The sequence below is a fragment of the Microcaecilia unicolor genome, chromosome 5 (genome assembly GCF_901765095.1).
Source record: "Microcaecilia unicolor chromosome 5, aMicUni1.1, whole genome shotgun sequence".
Classification (NCBI taxonomy): domain Eukaryota; kingdom Metazoa; phylum Chordata; class Amphibia; order Gymnophiona; family Siphonopidae; genus Microcaecilia; species Microcaecilia unicolor.
The window spans coordinates 235,233,127-235,256,009 of record NC_044035.1 but is presented as its reverse complement, the minus strand read 5'-3'; the positions used below and the strand labels follow the sequence as shown (position 1 = coordinate 235,256,009).

The 22,883-nt window shown below is 45.6% G+C and overlaps 1 protein-coding gene across 1 annotated transcript in view; it reads left to right on the top strand.

Moving 5' to 3' along the window:
• Positions 1 to 22,883, top strand: part of VANGL1 (VANGL planar cell polarity protein 1) — a 95,429-nt gene that overhangs the window by 58,467 nt on the left and 14,079 nt on the right. Inside the window, exons 5-6 of the mRNA XM_030203891.1 lie at positions 8,181 to 8,314; positions 16,738 to 16,870. Coding sequence (XP_030059751.1) covers positions 8,181 to 8,314; positions 16,738 to 16,870 — 267 coding nt within the window. The remainder of the gene's footprint in view (positions 1 to 8,180; positions 8,315 to 16,737; positions 16,871 to 22,883) is intronic.

Sequence of the window (22,883 nt, the reverse complement as noted above, 5' to 3'; positions counted from 1 at the left end):
ACGTCTGTTCAGAGAGTTTCTAACCTCTTTAGATATGAGGTGTACTGCATATTCCTATTTGGCCACCTCATCAGTATTACCTTCGGCTCTTGGTACTTAGGGAGCACTATCAGTATCGGGCTATGCCCTTTGATCTCGCCACAGCGCCACAAACCTCTCAAAGTTAATTATGGGTTCATCCATACCTGGACGACTGGCTGATTCAAGCATCTTCCTGGCAGAAAAGTGTACAGGCAACGGACTTGGGAGGTCAGTCCCCTTTGGTCTCTGGGTTGGGTCATCAACCTATCCAAGAGCCTATTGACTCCATCTTAGTCATAGTAACATAATATAGTAGATGACGGCAGATAAAGACCTGTACAGCCCATCCAGTCTGTCCAACAAGGTAAATTCATAGTATAAGGTATAATGTGGTACTACATATGTATATGTGATCTCGATCTGTCCATCCATGATCATGGTACAGACCATAGAAGTCTGCCCAGCACTGGCTTTGCTTCCTAATTTTCATCTAATCAATGTTAAGCTTCTTTGGTTCCATGCCTTCTAAATAGGATTCCTTTGTGTTTATTCCATGCATTTTTAAATTCTATTACTGTTTGAATTTCCTGCACCTCCCACAGGTGGGAATTCCATGAAACAGTACTTCCTCACATTATTCCTGAGTTGGCCCCCTGCAACCTCAATTCATGTGATCTAGTTCTACCACCTTCCCATCTCTGGAAAAGGTTTGTTCTTAGATTAATACCTTTCAAATATTTGAATGTCTGTATCATATCACCCCTCTCTCTTCTTTCCTTTAGGCTATACATGTTCAGTTCCTCAAGACGTATCTTGTGGTGCAAACCCCATACCGTTTTCATCTCTTTTCTCTGAAACGCTTCAAGTCTTTTTATGTTCTTAGCAAGATAAGGCCTCCAAAACTGAACACAATACTACATGTGGGGCCTCAACAGTGACTTCTAGAGGGGCATCAACACCTGTCACAGCTCAGGGACCAGAGTTTTCTCCAGAAGTACAGTGATCTGGGAGATGGCAAGAATCTTTGCAGGGTCCATGATGGATCAGGGTTCCGAGATGGAAGGCTAGGAAGCCTTGCCCTGGGGTGCCATCTTACCCGACTGGAAGTCAGTAGGGTAGTCATACTCCTGGTGAGGTGATAGTTTCACATCTTGTTTCTTGCCAGAGATGTCTCCGTTGGAGGCAGGGGCGGCCAGCAGATCAAGAGACAGAGGTGAATCCATCTTAGGTAGGGTTAGTCGAGGTTGAACAGGCAATAAGACAAAGAACAGGTTTGATCCCAGACTAGAATATCTCCGAAGCACCAGTCAATATGAGATTCATGTTTCTGCAACCAAGGAAGTCCCAAAATGATCTGATGGACAGATCTGGGGAGTACATAGAACTCCATCATTTCTTGATTCTGGAGGTCCTCCTGAAGAAAAATAGGTTGAGTAGTTGCCCACAGGTACCCTGGGGTGGGGTGGGGGGGTTCCCTGTAGTCTGAGGACATACAAAAAGGGTTCTCTGAGGGAATTCACTGCAATGTCTTACTGGCGTATCAGGCATTTGTTCACAAAGTTCCTTGCAGCTTCATAATCAAGGATGGCTTGGACAATGATTTGCTTGTCTCCCCATTGAAGGGTGACGGAGTAATAAAGGAGGTTGAACACAACTCAGGAAGAACCTAAGGAAGTTTTCCCTACCAATCCTAGGCCTTGAAGTTTTCCCAGTTTCCTGGGACATCACTTAGCATAATGTCCTAGGTTCACACAGTATAGACAGAGATCTTGCGTTCTCCAAAACTGTTTCTCCTCATCTGAAAGTCGAGACTTCCCTATCTGCATAGGAACCTTTACCTCCAGGGAGGCAGGAGGAGCTAGTGTCTTGAAACTGGGGTTTCAACCATGTAGAGCAGCATCTGCCCTCAGGTGCTTTTTGAAAGCAGATGTCCACCTTGATGCATAGGGAAGCCAGGTCATTCAAACTGGTGGGGAGACTGTCCCACCAGTTCAACCTTAATGTGCCACCCAGGTAAAATCCCTGCTTGATGGGTATGAGGGCAGTCATAAATTGTGGGTTCAAGTGGAAAGAACGTGTTTCACCACAAGTGTTGGTCTAACCTGATGTGGTATCCAGTGGGGACCAGAAAACTGTTAAGCATCAACCCCTTTTTTAGAACATATGATGTTTATTGTTGTTATGGTTAGGAAACAGTTGGTAGGGGAGAAAGAAAGAGCCATCTAGGAGACTTCTTTTTGTGCATTGCTCATGTTTTCTCCTGGGTGGGAACCCCTTTATGGGAAACCTTGGGAGTGTATAAGGTGGGGCACCTATTTGATGGGATCTTTCCAGGAACTGCAGGCACAGTATCACATTCGCAGTAAAGATTTCTGATTGTATCTTCAGCTTCGCCATCTCTTTATGGGTGGAAAAGTTGCCTTGGCCTTAGGTGGTACCCTTACCCCTTTTGAAGAAATACTGCAGGGGGAAATACTCAATGGAAACTAATTTCCAAGTTATATGATGTTGTTGGGAAGACACTTTTGGTTCCCATTGAACGAAATGGGGTACTGATTTAGGTATAACATCTGATCAGCAGTGGATAGAAATAATACTTATAAATTTTCTATTTCAGGTAACTTAATAGAAAAAGATTTGAAATTGTTTTACCAGTGATATGATATAATAAAACATGTGTCTAAATTTGGTAAGGGGATTTCAAATTTATGCCGGCAGGGGTGTGGTCTGATTGGAACTTATATGCATATATGGTGGACTTGTCCCTTTATTCACGCTTTTTGGAAGGACTGGACACCAACTCTTATATATGTTCGGTATAGCTATATCCATGGACCCTTTGGTCCTTCTGCAAGTTCCACCAGAAGAACTACTCAGCAGGCCAAAGCTTTCAGTTCATTGCTATCCTGAGAAAGGAGATATCTTGGTGTTGGCGGATTGTGCAAATCCCCTCCAAGAAAGATATAGAACACTAGTAAAAAAAAAAAAAAAAAAAGGCCCATTTCTGACACAAATGAAACGGGCACTAGCAAGGTTTTCCTCGGAGTGTGTATGTTTTAGAGAGTGTGTGTGTGAGAGTGAGTGTGTGTGTGAGAGAGAGAGTGACTGTGCGAGTGTGTGTGTGTGTGAGAATGACTATGTGTGCGAGTGCGTATGTGAGACACAGTGAGTGTGAGAGAGAGTGTTTCACACAGATACAGTGTGTGTGAGAGAGAGTGTGTTTCACACAGATACAGTGTGTGTGTGTGTGAGAGAGTGTGTTTCACACAGATACAGTGTGTGTGTGTGTGAGAGAGTGTGTTTCACACAGATACAGTGTGTGTGTGTGTGTGTGAGAGAGTGTGTTTCACACAGATACAGTGTGTGTGTGTGTGAGAGAGTGTGTTTCACACAGATACAGTGTGTGTGTGTGTGAGAGAGAGTGTTTCACACAGATAGCGTGTGTGTGAGAGAGAGTGTTTCACACAGATAGTGTGTGTGTGTGTGAGAGAGTGTTTCACACAGATATAGTGTGTGTGTGTGTGAGAGAGAGTTTCACACAGATAGTGTGTGTGTGTGTGAGAGAGAGTTTCACACAGATACTGTGTGTGTGTGAGAGAGAGTGTGTTTCACACAGATACTGTGTGTGTGTGTGTGTGAGAGAGTGTGTTTCACACAGATACTGTGTGTGTGTGTGTGAGAGAGTGTGTTTCACACAGATACAGTGTGTGTGTGTGTGAGAGAGTGTGTTTCACACAGATACAGTGTGTGTGTGTGTGAGAGAGTGTGTTTCACACAGATACAGTGTGTGTGTGTGTGAGAGAGAGTGTGTTTCACACAAATACAGTGTGTGTGTGTGTGAGAGAGAGTGTGTGAGTGAGAGCGAGTGTGAGAGTATGTGTGCGATACACAGACTCTTTGTGAGACCGAGAGTGTATGAGACCGAGAGTTTGCAGAACCCCCTCCCACTTTTTCCCATCTGATTTCCAGGACACCCCTTCCACTTTTTCCCATCTGAGTTCCAGGACCCCCTCCCACTTCTTCCCATCCCCCCTCTTCCCTTCCCGCTCCGCCTCTCCCCCCCCCTCTCTGAGTTCCAGGACCCCCTCCCCTTCCAGTTCCAGGACCCGCTCCTCCCCTTCCAGTGGATTTCCAGTAATCCCCTCACCCCCGTGTTGTTTCCAGACCCCCTTCCCCCCCCCCTGTCATTTCAGGACCCCCCTCCCACTCCCCACCTGTCTGGCTCTCCCCTTCGTAAGAGCTGTCTGCTTAAAAGATTTTATCTCCTGCACGCAGGAACGCCGCTTCCGACCGCTTTTTCTTTCGCTTGTGTTTCAGCTGTTCGGGCGGGACCACAGGAACAGCTGAAACAGAAGCGAAAGAAAAGGCTGACGGAAGTGGCATCCCTGTGTGCAGGAGGTAAAAACTTTTAAGCAGCCAGCTCTTACGAAGGGGAGGGGTGGAGTGGGAGGGGGGTCCTGAAACGACAGAAGGGGGAAGGGGGTGTTTGCGGCGCCATTATTGTCGACGGATCTCCTTCAGCAGCACTACCAGTAATTCTCCCCTCCAACGTGCTTTCTTGCCTGGGACCGTGGCTCCCTCAGAGTTGGTCTGCTAGGGTCACGTCATAATGCGGCCAGTGACATCAGTCTGATCTATGGAGCCTTCCTGACCAACTCCGAGGTAGCCACGGTCCCAGGCAGGTCAGAACGTTGGAGGTGAGAATTATTATATAGGATAAGCTTTGGCAAGCATTCTACCTTAAAGTAAGCCAATAGCATATAGACAAGAAAGACCGTTATCTTTTGAAAATGTTTGGAGGCGTTATTGATTGGTATGCACAAGACAGGTCACAGTCATAATACCACTTTACACTTTCTGGTGTGGCTCTATTTGGACAATACAACAAAAACCGTGGGAGAGCGACCAAGGATACCAAAGACTGGAAGATGTATGTTGGTAAAGAAGTTTATTGAAGTTTATTGATGTTATCTCTATTTGGACAAGGCATAACTACCATTCTGGATTTATAGACATATGTGGCTTCTTTCCCATCGGGGGAGGATTGGGGAATGTTTGTATTTTAATCTTAGAGGTTTTGTTTTATTTTTATTCCCATTTGACCTTCTGAAGTTGTGTATCAGCTATTGTATTGGTTTGGAACTTGTATACCTTTCAAAACTAATAAAAATGAAAGTAAAAAAAACTTTGTTACTGTAGGCACAGAAAGTGCATCATCCCCCAGAGGTATGGGTTGATTACATTTCTAAGGCGACCCACCCAGATTGCAATCACAAATGTGAGTTTGGGGTCACAACCCTGGGAAGCCCTGCCTTGAAAGTTAAATACTAAAAATCTTTTTAAGTATATTTGAAACAACCTCATGAGAGAATTGGGGATAAATGGAATTCTGAAGGAGGATAAGGTAATAGAAAATCTGACCAGATTCTTTGTTTCTCTTTACGGAGGAGGTTATGCTCACACTGGAAACCTCCTTTAATGGTGATTTGGAGCAACTTGATTTAATAGAGCAAAATGAACAGTCTAAAAAATTACCAGGACCTGATAGTATTCACCTCAGAGTTCTGAATAGGCTCAGACATGTTAACTTTGACCACCTGAGATCTGGAGAAGGAAGACAGTGTAACATGGGTTATTATAAAGGGCCTCAGAGGTAATCCAGAATGAGCCAGATGCAGGGCAGGACAAAATGATAGAACCTTTTCTTGAAAACAAAACTGCGGACCATAAGTCATAGGAAGCAATGCCCTATTGTGGATTGGAAACTGATTAAACAGAAATAGAGTAGGACTAAATAGTTAATTTTCCAAATGGAAAAGGCTTACTAGTTGAATGCCCCAAGGGTCTGTAGTGAGACCTGTGTTGCTGAATATTCATAAGTAATCTGCAGACAAGTATAGCTAGCAAAGATTGTAAACTGGGACTTACAGCCCTACTGTGTATGATTATAACTCACCTTGAACTACTACTGAAATAATGTGAATTAAATCCAAAAATTAAAAATATTCAGGATCATTAAAACCAGGGGCGTAGCCAGACTTCTGCGGGAGGGGGGGGTCCAGAGCCCGAGGTGAGGGGCACATTTTAGCCCCCACCCCCCATTGCCGACCCCCCCCCCCCCCCCGCTGCCGCCAGCACCACCACCACCAACTTTGCCCCCCCCCTGCCAACGACCCTCTCAACCCCCCACCCGCTGTCGCCTACCTTTGCTGGCGGGGGACCCCAACCCCCGCCAGCCGAAGTCTTCTTCCTTCGTTTGGTTTCTGAGTCTGACGTCCTGCACATACAACGTGCAGGACGTCAGGCTCACAGAAACAGAACGAAGCCCTGCAGGATGTCAGACTCACAGAAACAGAACGAAGCCCTCTGCTACCTTTGCTGGCGGGGGACCCCAACCCCCGCCAGCCGAAGTCGTCTTCCTTCGTTTGGTTTCTGAGTCTGACGTCCTGCATGGTGTACGTGCAGGACGTCAGACTCAGAAACCAAACGAAGGAAGAAGACTTCGGCTGGCGGGGGTTGGGGTCCCCCGCCAGCAAAGGTAGCAGACGGCGATGGCAGGTTGGCGGCGGGAGGGGGGGTTGAGAGGGTTGTCGGCAGGGGGGTCCAGGGCCAAATCTACGGGGGCCCAGGCCCCCGTGGCCCCATAGTAGCTATGCCCTGATTAAAATGGCAAAGGATTGTAAAGAATTGCAGAAGGATCTTGTGAGACTAGGAGGCTGGGCATCTAAATGGGAAATGGAATATAATGTGGACAAGCACAGGTGTAGTTTGCCTGGTTTGTTTGGGAAGGCAAGGGGCATGGAGCTCAGATTAGTGGTGGTGGGAGAGGGTAAACCCCCCCTCCATCGGCATGCGTACTCTCTCTTCCCTCCCTTCCCCGGCTTGCATACTCTTTCTTCCCTCCCTCCCTCCCCTGGCATGCATACTCTCTCTTCCCTCCCTCACCCGGCATGCCTACTCTCCTCCTTCCCCCTCCCCCCCCGGCATGCCTACTCTTCTCCCCCCCCCCCCCCCCCCCCCCGGCATGCATACTCTTCTCCTCCTCTCTCTCTTCCCCTCCCCCCCCGCATGCCTGCTGTTCTCCACCTCTCTCCCCCCCCCCCCCCCCCATGCCCGCTCTTCTCCTCCTCTCTCCCTCCCCGGCATGCCTGCTTTTCTCCTCCCCCCTCCCCCCGGCATGCCTACTTTTCTCCCCCTCCCCCGCATGCCTACTCTTCCGCACATACACTGCATCACCCTCTATGCTCCACCCCTCCTCCCAGGCCTATTGCCATCAACCTCATCCTGCCCATCTATTGGTGCAGCAGAGTGAGAAGATAGTTTCAAACCATTGCGTTTTCTTTTCAAATTTTTATTTAGATTTTTGTTTCTTTAGCCTTTTCTTATAAATGTTTCCTTTGTATTTGTTCTTGCTGATTTCTAAGCTTTTTTCTTCTGTTCCCCATTCTTGCAGCATTTCCTCTAGAGTTTTCCATCATGTTATCTTGTTTGTGCTTGTTTTAGGTTTGCACTTGTTTTCTTGTGTTTCCTTTTATCCCACCTCTACTCTTCTGTTCTCTTCTTCTTCCCCTTCCTGCTTTCACACATCCCTTTGTCCTTGCTTCCCAACACACTCACGCTTTCCTACTTCTCCACACCCCTTTGCCTCATTTTCCTTGCTTCTCTCCTCCACATCACTCTTTACTTCCTTCCTTCTCTGCACTTCTGCTTCTTCCCTCTCCCTCACCTACCCTGTCCTCTTGCTTTTTTCCCTCTGTTCTAGGGAGAAGGAATTGGGGGGAAAGCTTTCTCTCTCAGAATAGTTTTGCCCGTCTGCGACTCAGTTCCAATCCAATTTGATTTCTGGAAACTCCACTGTGAATGAAACATGCCTTTTTGTAGTAGTATGTTGAATGGTCCTTTAGTACTTGGCTTGTGCATGGATGGACTCAGGGGGAAACAATATCAAACAATGTGATGATAGGGAGAATGTTGTTGCAGTATGTGATTGAAAATCTTTTGAATCAATAAAATACCTTGAAACTCTTATTGCAGGAAAAATCCTGGTCTTGGGTATGGTGTGAAAGGAAGACTCAGCAGAGGAGATCCCACTAGCAGCAACCTGGAACGTCTCATCTCCATACCAATGATTTTCTTGTTTTGTTTTTTTAATCTTTTAGCATCCAGCGAGCAGCTATGGTGATTTTGGAGAATTACTATAAAGATTTCACAGTCTATAATCCAATGCTGCTGACCATGGCCAAATCCCAAGCAAACAAGCACATGGCAGGACTGAAAGTATACAATGTGGATGGTATGTACCACCGTGCTTTGTTAGATGGGGAGGGAACTTTCGATATAGGGTTCTTTATCATTGAAAACCAAAAAGATTGTCAGCCATTGTATTGCACTAGAGGAAATGTTAACAGTAGGTATAAAACTTTGTTTAATTTGAGTTACAAATAAGATCAAATTTCATCTTATTTACCAGTTTCTTGTGCCTATGTCAACATTAGATCCATAGGTAACAAATTTAATTTCCATTACGTTCATTCCCACTATTCCAGGACAAGTGGGTAGCTATGTCCATCTACCAGCAGGTGGAGATTGAGAATACAGAACTGAGCACCACTACATAGCTCCCTGCTAGCAGCTCAGCTCCTCAGTATCTTCTATCTCCAGCAGGTGGATGGACAGACTTCCTCTGTTTCTGGTTCTGAGGCCTTGCTCCTGGTCCAGTTGGTCAACTGGTTCCCAGTTGAGCATAGTGGGCAGACATACCTGGTGGTGTTGGGTCCCTGTCGTGCTTTCCCCCCTGGAGTGTTCTGCATTCTTATGGGAGCCTGCTCAGCAACCAGTCTGCTTAAGAAGATAAGGAACACTGCAGGCAGCGCAGTAAGTTTGGCTGGCTGGTGGTGCTGTACCCTGCCGTGACAGGGGGATGGTTGTGTCCCCTGGGAGCATGGACACGGGGTAGTGTGTTCTCTGCTGTGCTTTGGGCCTCAGGACGTCATTTGGGAGCAATTTGTGTCTGTGCTCACAAAAAAAAAAAAAGCGCACGAAAGACAAGCGAGTGTGTAGCACGGTGTGCCACATGCTTTCCTGAGCTGCAACAATCTTCGTTCATGGTAACCCCCGCTGGCTCATCTGCTGGCAGGGGGATATAGCCCACTCATCTGAACTGGTGTGGCAAGAATCAGGGAAAGAAAATTAACTCCACATTTCCCCTTTCACATTAACAAAACAAATCGTCCCTTTTAGGTCCAAAGCTCAAGAATCCTCATTTCATGTCATGTAGGCATTCTGAACAGTTCATTTATCTTGTACTGGTTAGAAGGGTCTACTGGTGTTGGACTTCCGTACCATCCTTAGTTCTCATATCAGCTCTGCCATTTGGGCTTCTCCGAGTCCAGTGAACTAGAAGTGTTTTTGTCTTGTACTGCAGTTTCTGCCTCTGCAAAGGAAAGATATGCAGACAGATGGGACTAAAAAGCAGAATCCAAAACTAATAAATTGTTCCCAAAGGGGATTTGGATTACTCCACCTAATTATTAAATTCCGAGAATAAGATGCACTACAAACTGTGTAATTAGACAACATGAATCAAAAATATAAACACTGTGTGGGAAAAAAAAACTGCACTGTCCCCAAAACAGTTAATTAAAGTTCACGGGGGGGAAAAAAAAACAACTAATCTGCAAATGGTGGCAGAATTAATTTATTCTTTGGTTTATTTTTATAGCCTTTAACTGCCTTTCAGGGGGGTCTCAACAAAGCAGTATACAAGTAAATGAAATAGCATAAAGTTATAGAAAAAAGGTGTAATGCAATCATGAGAGCTATACAAAAGAGACCAGAGACGAATAGGAGAGCAGAGAACAATATGGCATGGCTTATTTTCATTTACTTTATGTATTTCATTGTTTGTTTTATTTTGCTTTTATACTAGTTACATTTGTTTAAGAGTCGGTGTACTAAGCTTGCATTACAGTTGTGCACTGACGCTTAGCATATAGCTTTAATGCAAGCCTAACAATTTTAGCTCCCCAGTGCTATAAACAAATAGCATGCAGATTACCAGTGTGTTAAAAAGTGTGCATTGTAGGTTTGTGGGGTTGGGGGTTCACATTAACGTAATGGGTAGGGAGAAGCCGAAGAGTAGTGGTCTCCCCTATAGTTTAGGGTTATATTTCCAGAGTTGAAGTGGTGTGAGTTAAATACAATTTTTCGGCTTCTACTTTCATGGATCACTGTTTATTCAGTCAACTTGTGCTGAACTTGGGGACTAGTTGAGATAGATGGAGAGGAAGGGAGGGGATTCTTTGACATTGTATAATGACATGAAATTTGTTAAATTTCTGCCTGGGATTGCTTTGGGATGCTATAGTGGGAGGGGGTGGGGAAGGTAAATGCTGATTGATGACTAATGATGAGATAATCTTTGTGTACATATTGTTATTGATATTTTTCTCTGTCATGAATTATGGTGAATTTGTTTTACTGTTGGTTATCAATAAAACTGTTGAAAAGAAAAAGTGTGCACTGTCAGAAAATAACAGTGTACACTGCTGCGTTAATATGAACTATTTTTCTGCAGAGTAAAATGTCTGTCTCCCTGTCAGTGCCTGAGTGGGGATTGACTCACATAAGCATTAGAATGATGGTGGGGAAGCTTGTCAGAGACTACATCCCAAAAACACATACAAGATAAGCTCTGGTCTAGTGGCTATCCCCTCTGCTGCACCTCCCTACATCTAAATTTGCAAAGGAAGAGCAAAGCTCACTTGTTCCTTCTCCAGAGCTGCCGTTGTCCAAAATGGCGACACTTGACCTCTAGCGATGCATCCTGATGTACCGATAGGAGTCAGTCTGACAAATTTTATAGGATGGTAGACCCCTTGCGGTGCATCGAAATGCACTGCTGGGGGTCAGGCACTGCCATTTTGAGGTGGAAGGAGGTACACTAGACCAGTACTTCTCAACCCAGTCCTTGAGGCACACCTAGTCCCATCAGATTTTCAGGATATCCACAATGAATATGCATGAGAGATTTGCATGCATGCCTCCTTGGTATGTAAATCTACCTCATGGATATTCCTTGTGGATATCCTGAAAATCTGGGTTGGGAAGCACTGCACTAGACCACCAGGGCTTTTGTGTGTCGGGGAAACTCATTCTTGCTTTAAAGGCAGATAACCTGTGATAGCATATTCTAGGAATAAGATCCTTAGAGAGTCCCTGGTCCCCTCAAGATTACCAGAAGAAAAGTCAATAGATGATGCATTTTTTGGAAATTCAGCATGTGGCAGATGTACAGTATGCAAGCACAGCTTGACCTTGAGAGAATTTGTGCACCCTAGCAAACTACAGACTTACCATCTAAGACATACCACAGACTGCAATTCCATTTGTGTAGTTTATGTTATGCTCTGCCCCTGTAAACTTTTATATGTCGGTAAAACAATGAGGATGGTCAAAACCAGACTTATTGAACATAGATTCCTTGTCATCAGCAGCAGATGAATCCATTACGAATGGGTTGTGTCCACCTACCAGCAGGGGGAGATAGAGAACACTGAAAACCATAATGCCTCTAGGACGGCTAGCTCCATCTGCCTCTCAGTATTTCTCCATCTCCCAGCAGGGTTGGACGCAGCTTGTTCAGCTCCTTGAAGATTCTGCCTGGGGTGGCTCCTGTGCTTTTGCCAGTTGTAGCAGTACGAGCATGGCGAGCTATGATTCTTCCCGCTCGATGGAGCTGGCAGCGGGCGCCATCTAGGAAGCGCCGCATGGCTCGACCCCCGTGGTTGTGGAGGAGTCTGAGAGCAGAGGGGCGCCTCGGGCTGAGGCTACCAGAGGAGCTCCGTTCCCCATGGCTCCTAATTCGGAGACGGGAGGTCAGGGTGAGTTTTTCTCCCCTGAGTTTGTGCTTACTTTACATAAAGCCTTCATGCTGAAAAGAGCTCTGCCGCAGGTGTCTGACACTGCGTTGCTACCTGGTTCCCCTCCGACTGATGATGGCCCGGGGCTGATGCTAGACGTGGATGCCCCTGAGCGTTGGATGCACGCTAAGCATAGACGGGTAAATTCCCCGTCGGAGAGTGGCGCACTCCCCCCCCCGTGGTCGGGCTGTGGGGACTCTGAGGGATCTGGCAGGCCTTCATGGTCTGAAGAGCCAGAGGAAGGAGCCGGTTTGCCACTGGATCGGGATGATCCCACTGCGGTTCGGATTTTCCACCGCGATGATCTGCCAGCACTTATATCTGATGCCTTACAGGCCCTCTCTATTGATGACCCTGTTCAAGGCGAGGCCTCTTCTGGCAATCCGAGGATGGCGAGTACTACGAAGCCTGCTCGTGCCTTTCCTTTGCATGACTCCATCCAAGAGCTTATTTCTGCTCAATGGGCTGACCCCGAGGGGCCCTTGAAAGTGGCCAGGGCGATGGAGCATCTTTACCCTCTGAGGAGCACTTGACCCATTTTGGGATGCCTAAAGTGGATGCCTTAGTCACGGCGGTGACAAAAAAGACCACCCTCCCAGTAGAGGGAGGGGTCGCCCTGAAGGACATTCAGGACCGGCAGCTGGAATCAGCGCTAAAGCGGTCCTTTGAGATTTCGGGCCTAGCCTTAAGGGCATCTGTTTGCAGTTCTTATGCTGCTTGAGCCTGCCTCTCTTGGTTACAACAGGCAGTGGAACAGCCCGTGGATGGTGTGTAGTCCCTCGCTGAGGTTGCACCGCGCATGGAGTTGGCCTTGTCATTTTTAGCTGACGCCCTCTATGATCTGGTCAGAGCTTCGGCTAAACAGATGTCTGTGGCGGTGTCTGCCCGCCGCCTTCTATGGCTAGGGCATTGGGCGGCTGACATGGCCTCTAAGCAAAGGCTGGTGAAGTTGCCTTTTCGGGGCCTTCTGTTATTTGGAGAGGAGTTGGAGAAGATTGTTAAAGACCTGGGGGATGCTAAACCCCAGCGGTTACCTGAGGATAGGTCGCGGCCTTCTTCCAAGGGTCAAGTGGTTCCCTTCTCCTCCAGACCTCGCTTCCGTGAAGCTAGAAGTTATCACCCGGGGCGCTCTGCTGGGTTTACTCAACATGCCCACTTTCAGCAGAGGAACTCCTTTCGCTCGGACAAACGCTCCGCAGCGGCAGGCTCAAGGCCAGGAGTTCAGGGTCGTCCTCCACAATGATGTAACGCCGGTCCACTCCTCCTTTACAGCTGTAGGAGGACGCCTTTCCTTCTTTCTCGAGGAGTGGACCAAGATTACCTCAGATCAGTGGGTCCTGGACCTGATCAGAGAAGGTTACCGATTGGAATTCGGTGCCTTGATGAGAGATGTGTTTGTGGAGTTCCGATGCGGTACTGCCGTCAAACGGGCAGAGGTAGAGGAGACCTTACAAGTCTTGTTGCACCTTGGAGCGGTGATCCCTGTGCCTCCCGCCGAACACGGCTGCAGTCGTTACTCCGTTTATTTTGTGGTGCCACAAAAAGGCGGGTCTTTTCGGCCCATTCTCGACTTAAAGAAAGTCAACGAGTCACTAAGAGTGCGGCATTTTCACATGAAACCCTGCTCTCCGTCATTGCGGCGGTACAGTCAGGAGAATTCCTCATGTCTCTGGACCTAAAAGAAGCTTACTTGCACATTCCTATATGGACCCCGCACCAACGGTTCCTCCAGTTTGCGGTGTTGGGAAATCATTTCCAGTTTCGGGCCTTGCCACAGCTCCCTGAACCTTTTCCAAGGTGTAATGGTGTTAGTAGCTGCTTTTCTCAGGCGAGAGGGTATCCGGGTTCACCTGTACCTCGACGACTGGCTCATCAGAGCGGACCCTGCAGAAGAGAGTCGTCATGTAACAGCCAGAGTGGTCTCAGTACTGCAATCTCTGGGCTGGGTCGTCAATATACCCAAAAGTCACCTGACCCCCTCTCAATCTCTAGAATATTTGGGGGTCCGGTTTGATGCGGCCTCGGGGTTTGTCTTTCTACCCGACCAAAGGCGGTGCAAGCTTCAGAATCAGGTCCATCTGTTCCTGAGGATGCCTCGCCCGCGAGCTTGGGACTTTGTCCAGCTGTTGGGGTCGATGACGGCCACCTTGGAAGTGGTGCCAAGGGCGAGAGCGCACATGAGACCTCTGCAGATTGCCCTGCTTCAACGATGGTCTCCTATATCCCAGGATTATCAACGCAGACTCACGTGGCTCCCTGCGGCCCGACTCAGTATGGAGTGGTGGCTCTCAGACAGCATGCTGCGGCGAGGAATGCCGCTAGCACTTCCTGATTGGTGCCTGGTGGTAACGGATGCCAGCCTGAAGGGCTGGGGAGCACATTGCCAGGGAAGCTATGCCCAGGGTCGGTGGACACCCGAGGAGACGGGGTGGTCTATCAATCGCTTGGAACTGAGAGCGATATTCCAGGCTCTTCTGGCCTTTCACATGACTCTGGAGGGACTGGCTGTCAGAGTTCTGTCGGACAACACGACAGCAGTGGCCTACATAAATCGACAAGGCAGCACTCAGTGTCAAACACTGGCTGCAGAGGCCGCTCAGATATGCCACTGAGCCGAGCTACATCTGCAGCTTCTGTCAGCAGCTCACATAGCGTGTCAGAGCAACGTGCAAGCCGACTTTCTAAGCAGGTATCAAATCGACCCTGCGGAGTGGGAACTGGCAGATGAAGTGTTCCTTCAGATCTGTGCCAAATGGGGAACGCCCATAGCGGATCTTATGGCCTCAAGCACAAATGCCAAAGTCCTGTCCTTTTTCAGCAGATGGAGAGATCCTTGCTCGGCGGGGTTCGATGCCTTGGCTCAACCCTGGCCCCCGGGCCCTCCTGTATGTGTTCCCTCCTTGGCCCTTAATAGGGCGACTCCTGCGAATTCGGTTGCATCAAGGAGTGCTGATCCTCATTGCCCCGAATTGGCCCAGGCGGCCTTGGTATGCGGACCTCCGGCGGATGCTGGTGGAGGCTCCCCTTCCTTTGCCTCTGGTACCGAACCTGTTGGCGCAGGGTCCGGTGACCATGGAGGATCCATGCCACTTTGGTCTTACGGCATGGCTATTGAGAGGGCGCAATTGAGAGACAAGGGCTATTCTAACAAGGTCATCTCCACTCTCTTGCAGGCCCGCAAGCGTTCCACTTCCGTTGCCTATGCTCGGATCTGGCACCAGTTTGAGGCTTGGTGTGTTTCTAAAGCGATACATGACTTTATGCAGGATGGTATACAATAGACTTGGCCTATAATTCCCTATGTGTTCAAGTGGCAGCCTTGGCATGTTTTTGGGAGAAGGTCGCTGGCCTCTCCCTGGCTGCGCATCCGGACATTGCACGGTTTCTTAGAGGGGTGCTTCGGTTCCGGCCTCCCGTGCGGGCCTCTTGTCTGGCTTGGAACCTGGGACTAGTATTAAGGCTCTTCAGTGTTCACCCTTCGAGCCGCTGAGGCGAGCTTCGGAGAAGGATGTGACTCTAAAGACAGTCTTTTTGGTGGCCATTACATCGGTAAGACGTGTGTCTGAGCTCCAGGCGCTGTCCTGTCGAAACCCATTTCTGCAATTCTCAGAGTCCGGACTAATGGTACGTACTGTGCCTTCCTTCCTGCCTAAGGTGGTTTCAGCGTTTCACCTAAACCAGCCTATTTATATGCCCTCCTTTACTAGGGAGGAGTTTCCGGAATCCTTTGGGCTGTTGCACCTTCTGGATGTGCGCAGGGCTCTGTTGCAGTATCTGCAGATGTTTAATGCTTTCAGGACCTCTGATCACCTTTTTGTATTGTTGTCAGGTCCTCACAGAGGGTCTCCAGCGTTTAAAGCCACTATAGCCCGTTGGCTTAAGGAAGCCATTTTTTCTGCATATCTGCTATCTGGCCAGCCTCCGCCTGACGCCTTTAAGGCACATTCCACAAGAGCGATTTCTTCCTCTTGGGCTGAGATGGGACCACTCTCTCTTCAAGAGATATGTAGTGCAGCTACTTGGGCTTCTAAGCTCTCTTTTGCCCATCATTACAGGCTTGATGTGGCTGCCAGGAGGGACACGCTTTTTGGAGCACAAGTGCTTGCGCGTGGTGTGACTTGTTCCCGCCCTATCTAGGGATTGCTTTGATACATCCCATTCGTAATGGATTCATCTGCTGCTGATGACAAGGAAGGGAAAGTTAGGTTCTTACCTTGGTAATTTTCTTTCCTTTAGTCACAGCAGATGAATCTATGATCCCTCCCTGATTGACTCTGTTTTGTGTTCAGTTTTTCCTGCAGACATGTTCTCTCATTGGGAGAAGTTGAAAAACAGTCTTCAGGATTTCTCTTCTACTACAGGAGGTTGAGTTTGTCCCTCCTTTGTGTTATTGCTCCTGTTCTGGGGCGTTCGTTCGCTGTGAGGAAAGTTCATGTTATGCTACTTTGCGGTTTAACACTGCTTTGGAAGCTTCAAAATACTGAGAGGCAGATGGAGCTAGCCATCCTAGAGGCACTATGGTTTTCAGTGTTCTCTATCTCCCCCTGCTGGTAGGTGGACACAACCCATTCGTAATGGATTCATCTGCTGTGACTAAAGGAAAGAAAATTACCAAGGAAAGAACCTAATTTTCCCATATACTCAAATCAGGTTGTGATACCATGATTACATCACCAACCATTCTATCACCAAACATCTGGACAAACTTGCATCTGATTGTTTTTGACTGTAGTGTGTGCTGAGATTTTAATCTAGAGGTCTCTCCCCCCCCCCCCTTTTTTTTTTTGTATTGAAGGTCCTGGGAACAATGCAGCTGGCCAGTCACGAGCTCTGATAGCAGCTGCTGCCCGCCGCCGGGACTCTAGCCACAACGAGCTGTATTACGAAGAGGCAGAGCACAAACGCAAGATCAAGAAACGCAGAGCCAGGTAAAGCTAAGAGCTGTGGGGAGGGTCAGGATCATTCGAATGTAGTAGAAAGTTGTGAGCCATGGTCCTGGTACTATTCCCGTGCCTCATAAACTAACCAAAGGAAGCTTTCACTGTCTGGGTTGGTTTCTGTTTTGCAAATTTGGCTCCTATTGTTTGAAATATGCAGTTCATCTTAGCCAACAGGAAAGGAGGGGAGATTAAAATTACTTTTTCCCTCTACTTCAAGGGAAAAACAGACCTGAATTTTAACCTCTGTTTATATTTTGCTGCAGAGTTTGAGTGAGATTGGGATGGTGGGTCCTGTTTTGGAATGGTATTTACTCAGCCGCTATTATTGTGTCTGGAAAGATAGTAAATTTTCTCAAAAGTTGGCACCCATCCAGTGCTGTTATTGTGTCTGGAAAGACAGTAAAAAAAAGTTGGCGCCAATCCAAGTGTTTATCCAGCGGGGTTCCTCAGGGCTCTTCTTTTTTGCCGGTACTATTCAATTTGTTTGAGTTCTCTAGGAATGATCCCACTGGGTGACGGTGGGGTATCATATTGGTTCCAGTATGTGCTATGTTAGAGGGTACTTTTGACAGTTTCTTGCTGCATGGATACAATTCAGAATTGGGCAAATACTAATTTACTCAAATGCTAGTAAGACCAAAGTTCTCTGGTTTCGAAATCCTTCCATCTCAATCCCTTCTAAAATTACACTGTCTCAGGATAAAATATTACATGTTAATGATAACTCAAAAGTTTTTGGTGGTGGTCTGGATTCTTTTCTCACTTTTGAACCACAAATTGTTAACTTGTATGGAAGAAAATTATTTTTCAATTAAGAAATTACATTTAATAAGATCTTATTTTTATGAGCATTATTTTGCCCTTTTGGTCCATAAGTACATAAGTATTGCCATACTGGGAAAGACCAAAGGTCCATCAAGCCATCATCCTGTTTCCAAGAGTGACCAATCCAAGTCACAAATACCTGGCAAGATCCCCAAAAAGTACAAAACATTTTATACTGCTTATCCCAGAAATAGTGGATTTTCCCCAAGTCCATTTAATAATGGTCTATGGACTTTTCCTTTAGGAAGCCATCCAAACCTTTAAACTCTGCAAGCTAACCACCTTTACCACGTTCTCTGGCAACGAATTCCAGAGTTTAATTACATGTTGAGTGAATAAATATTTTCTCCGATTTGTTTTAAATTTACTACATTATAGCTTCATCGCATGCCCCCTAGTCCTAGTATTTTTGGAAAGCGTAAACAGACGCTTCACATCTACCCGTTCAACTCCACTCATTATTTTATAGACCTCTATCGTGTCTGCTCTCAGCCGCCTTTTCTCCAAGCTGAATAGCCCTAGCCGCTTTAGCCTTTCCAAATGTTGGTTTTATCCCATTTGGATTATTGTAATTTATATGGGATTAAATTCCATGCTTCTAAGAAAACTCCAGCTGATACAAAATACAGCAGTGTTTGATTTTCCAGATTAAGAAATATGATAACATTTCTGGGTATCTTTGCAGGCTTCACTGGCTTGCCTTAAAATCTCAAATTATTTTTAAAACTGCATGTATCATTTTTCATACATTCACCAGATCTTTTAATTCAACTTTTTTTTTCTCATTTCTTTTTCTTCATCTTGGGTATTTAATACAGTTTTACTAAGATATCCTATTGTTAAAGGTTTATAATACAAACATCAGGTAGATTTAATGTTTTCCTTCCATGCTATCTCTATATGGAATGATCTACCACAATGTATCAGAACTGAATCTAATTATCTTCAGTTTTGAAGAAAATTGAAAACTTTATTTGATAAGGTCTGAGTGTCTTAGGGCTTCTTTTACAAAGCTGAGCTAGCGATTCCTGCTTGGCAAATCAGAGGAAGCCCATAGGAATTGAATGGGTTTCCTCCCATTTGCCACACCGAGAATCGGTAGTGCGGCTTTTGTAAAAGAGGCCCTTATTTTGTTAATTTGATGCTTTTATTAACTTGTTTTTAGTCGGTGTACTGTGATTGATGTAATTCCCTATACACTGTCTTGGGATTTGTGCAGTGAATAAATTCTTTATTAGATTAGATATTTAAAAGGGAACACTTTCAGCATAGCTGTTTCAGGGGAACACGAAAACCTAGCATTTTGAACTTGCAGTTGGGATTGTTTTCCCAATGTCGTCATCCATAGCAAACTTTATCTACCATTTAAACTAGCATTTACATGCAGCCTCCTGTCTCACAAAAATCCTTCTGCTGATCCTCTGCCATTTTAATGACCTGGAATAATTTTATTTGCAAATCAGATCACCTAATTTGTTACCACTGTTTCCCAAATTATTTATGGATGTTAAACAGTATAGGCCCCGGTAGAGACCATTGGGGCACTCCACTACAGTTCTTTCCATTTTCATTAATGACTGTTTAGTCCTCCACGGTCTCCTGTATTTTAGCCAGTGTGCAGTCCAGAACAGGGTATGAGCTCCCATCCCATTACTCTAATTTTCTAATGAGTCTCTCATGAGGCACTTTGGGTCCAAATACACTGTATCTCCATTATCCACTTATTTTCACCTTCAGAAAATGTAATAAATTTCTGAACCTATGGTGACTCATTCTCATTAAGCCATGTCTGGTTAGTAATCTTGTTTTCTTTAACTTCAACAATTTTGCCCAGCACCAATGCCAAAGCTCACTGGTGTATAAGTTTCTTGGATCACTCCTGGGGCTGTTTTTTTTTTTTTTAAATATTATTCTTTTCCTTAGCATCCTATCAGACTAGTCCAGATTGGTGGCTTGTGTCCATGGTTGCAGACAGAGAATGAAAATAATTCTCAAGTGATTCGCCCCTTAAGGGTATTGTGCAGTATAGAATGTTTTCAGTATTTTTCTGCCTTCCCAGCGGATGAGTGACAGGCTAACAGCCCTGCTCATGACCTGGTTTCTGACCGGTTTCAGTTGAGCTTTAACTACCTTTTGGAGTTTTGTGCTCCTGAGTCAGTTTTATGCTGAGTCTTAGTTGTGTTGGAGGTGCCTGTTTGGCTTGTTCTCCTGAATCGGCTTCTCAGCTGTGTTTCAGTTGAGTGGGGGGTGCCCTCCTGGGCTTGTTTTCCTGACCCAGTTTAATGTCTGGGTTTCAGTTGAGGTTGGAGTGTCGCCTTTGGCATAAGCTCCTGTTTAAAAAAAAAAAAGAAAGAAAATTAAAAAAAAAAATACCTCAGAGGTTTCTGAGATCCCTACCTCCCCTTCCTATGGGACTAGCATCATCTTCACTGGAAGTCAGCCTGATTTGGTGAGCCTGTTCTGTTTTATTTCAGTTGCGCTAATGTCTGTTTCTGTTCCCTTTTAAACACACACAGGTATCAGGCTTGTCCATTCCTCACAGCAGGTTCTCTCTCCTCAGCTGCATGAATTACTGAGAGAAAACCTTGTTCTTCTGTATTTTTTAAGCAGCTAATATTTCTCTGTGACTGTTTTTAGCTACGTCTGTTTCTGTGCAACTTTAAATTTGTTAGTTTTTTTTTTTCCCCCATCAGAATTTTCTTGTCTGTCAGTTGGTATCTGTTTCTTTTTAATTATGCTGCCTGACTATCTTAGCTGTAAGACTCTCAATAGGCAAGTCTGGACATTTATTAGCTCTTTCCTTGCACTTAAAAAAAAAAAGGCAATGCATATTAATTGCCTCTCCCTTTTTTTCTTTCTCAGGTGTGTATCCTGAGGTCAGCTAATTACCTATCTTGTGAGCTGCATTTGTGAATATGCTGGAACATACTGCTGTTAATTTGTATGTCAGTTCTCATGTCAACTGTATGTTGCTCCTTATCTGTGCTGGAGATTAGACTTATCTTGGCCTAGAATCTCAGCTGTTTCCCACAATAATCAATTCTGCTTTCTATATTATGAATTTATCTATAGTTGCACCTGAGAAAATAATCTCTGTTTCAGCAAGGGAAAATGGATTCCTTTTTTCCCTTATTTTCAGTCCTATAGATATTTCCTACTCTTAAAAACAAACAAAAAAAAACTATGCATAGAACTGTCCCAGTCAGATCAGATCTTTCATTCTGTTTACATTTTCTATCTGATCAAAGCTGTACAATTCAGCTGTTGGCTGTGTTCTACCAAAGTAGATGGGCGCAATCTACTTCAACATGAGCTACTCATCTGGCTTACCAGATTCAGCATGGTAGCACTATTTTTCAGTTACAGAAATAATACAGCCAAAGAGGTTTGGTAGCCAGTGATGATTCGGAGCTGGCTCAGTTGCCCAGTTCTTCCATTCAGCTGTGGTGCACTTCCACTTGTAGTTCATAGTCTCAACCCCATAGTTGACCACCTGGGTTTCAAGCTTTCTGTACCCACTTGATATTGCAAGGGATGGCAGCGTCTTAGATTGCGAGGTTTCAGCAACTACGTGGGCTGCACAGTAATGCTGGCCACCTGTGCGGAACATTGCAACAACCATCTTGGCTGTGCAGTGGCACTGACCATCTGTGTGGCACATTTGCAGCAATTGTCTTGGTTGCGCAGTGGATCTGGCCACCTGTGTGGTCCATTTGCAGCAACCCTCTTGACTGCAGTGGCACTGTCTACTTTTGTGATCCATTCGCAGCTACCATCTTGGCTAGTCCACCTGTTTGTACAGTGGCAGTGGCCACCTATATTGCTGTCCTAAGCAACTGCAGGTCTAGCTGTCCTGCAACATTTACCTCTGTGGCTTCTGCTCCCATCACTGCTGTTGTGCAGTTGGCAACAGTCACCTGTTTTGCATAGCTGCAACAACTGCTGGTATTACTCAGTTTAAGCAGCTGCCTATTTTTCTGTAAATACATTTCAGAGATATTTATGAAAAATATCAAATATCCAATTCAACTATTCAATTCTTACTGACTCACAGTAGGTTGAACATTCCAGCGTCTCAAGATAGCACCCAGGGAAAGCAGAGATGCAGAGCCTCCTTATGCCAAGCCTCTTTATGAATCCGAGCTTAGGCGAATCCAGACATGCTCAGTCTCTCCTTTCAGTGAAAACCATTCTATATCTCGTGTTTAGCCCCTTTTGGTCACTGTATGCCATTCAAAGATGATTCGTTGTTGTTCATTCAATAAAGCTTGCGCCACATTTTCTCCCCCAGGTAGATGTAACGATAAAATTACTACAAATCTCAAATCTTTTAACTGACGATTCTTTGCCTGCCAATGTTCCACCAGTGGCACTTTTCTTCTTGACTGTCTAATATTACTGTAATATGTTGTTTCTTTTTCCGTATGGTATACCCAATATATTTTCCACAAGGACATTTTATACAGTACACTACTTGAGAGGACTTGCTTCAAATAAAAAAAAAAATAATCCTTTGTTGGCCAGGAAGAGGAACATACGCTGTGATCCATGCCAATTCACAATAACTACGGTGACCACAATTAAAATGGCCAGTATTACAATATTATTCACAATTGAAGTGTGCTTTGAGGTTTGCGTACAAAAGAAGAATCTAGGGGATAGGTTGATGCAATCTAATATGCCTTCTTATGTCTCAGATGATATGGGTCCTTCAGGTGGCCATTTGTGTTGGTACCAGATGGTGTGTGGCTATCTCTGTCTAGGAAAGAAACATGCCTATTCTCTGTCCCCAAGCTCATTAAAACCCCCATCTGCTGACAAAAAACTGACCACCAGAATTTTCTTTTCAGATTATAATGGTTTGTTTAGCATAACAATGTATATGAAAACAACAAGCAGCAATAAAATTCCAAAACAGTTCTTATAGTTTATTTACTTATAGTCCATCTGAGCCTAAGCAGATAACAAAAGTACACAAAGTCACACTTCCATCACTACCCTATCACTTATACTTATGTCTAATAAATATAAGCACCAGTGTCTCATGGCATACCCACATGCTCCACTGACAAATAACCACAACTATCTATCCCCTGATATTTGAGTGATAAAACTAAACCATACAACCTGCAGATGGCAGTACTGACTCAGGAATGTCTTCTGATCCTCCGACAAC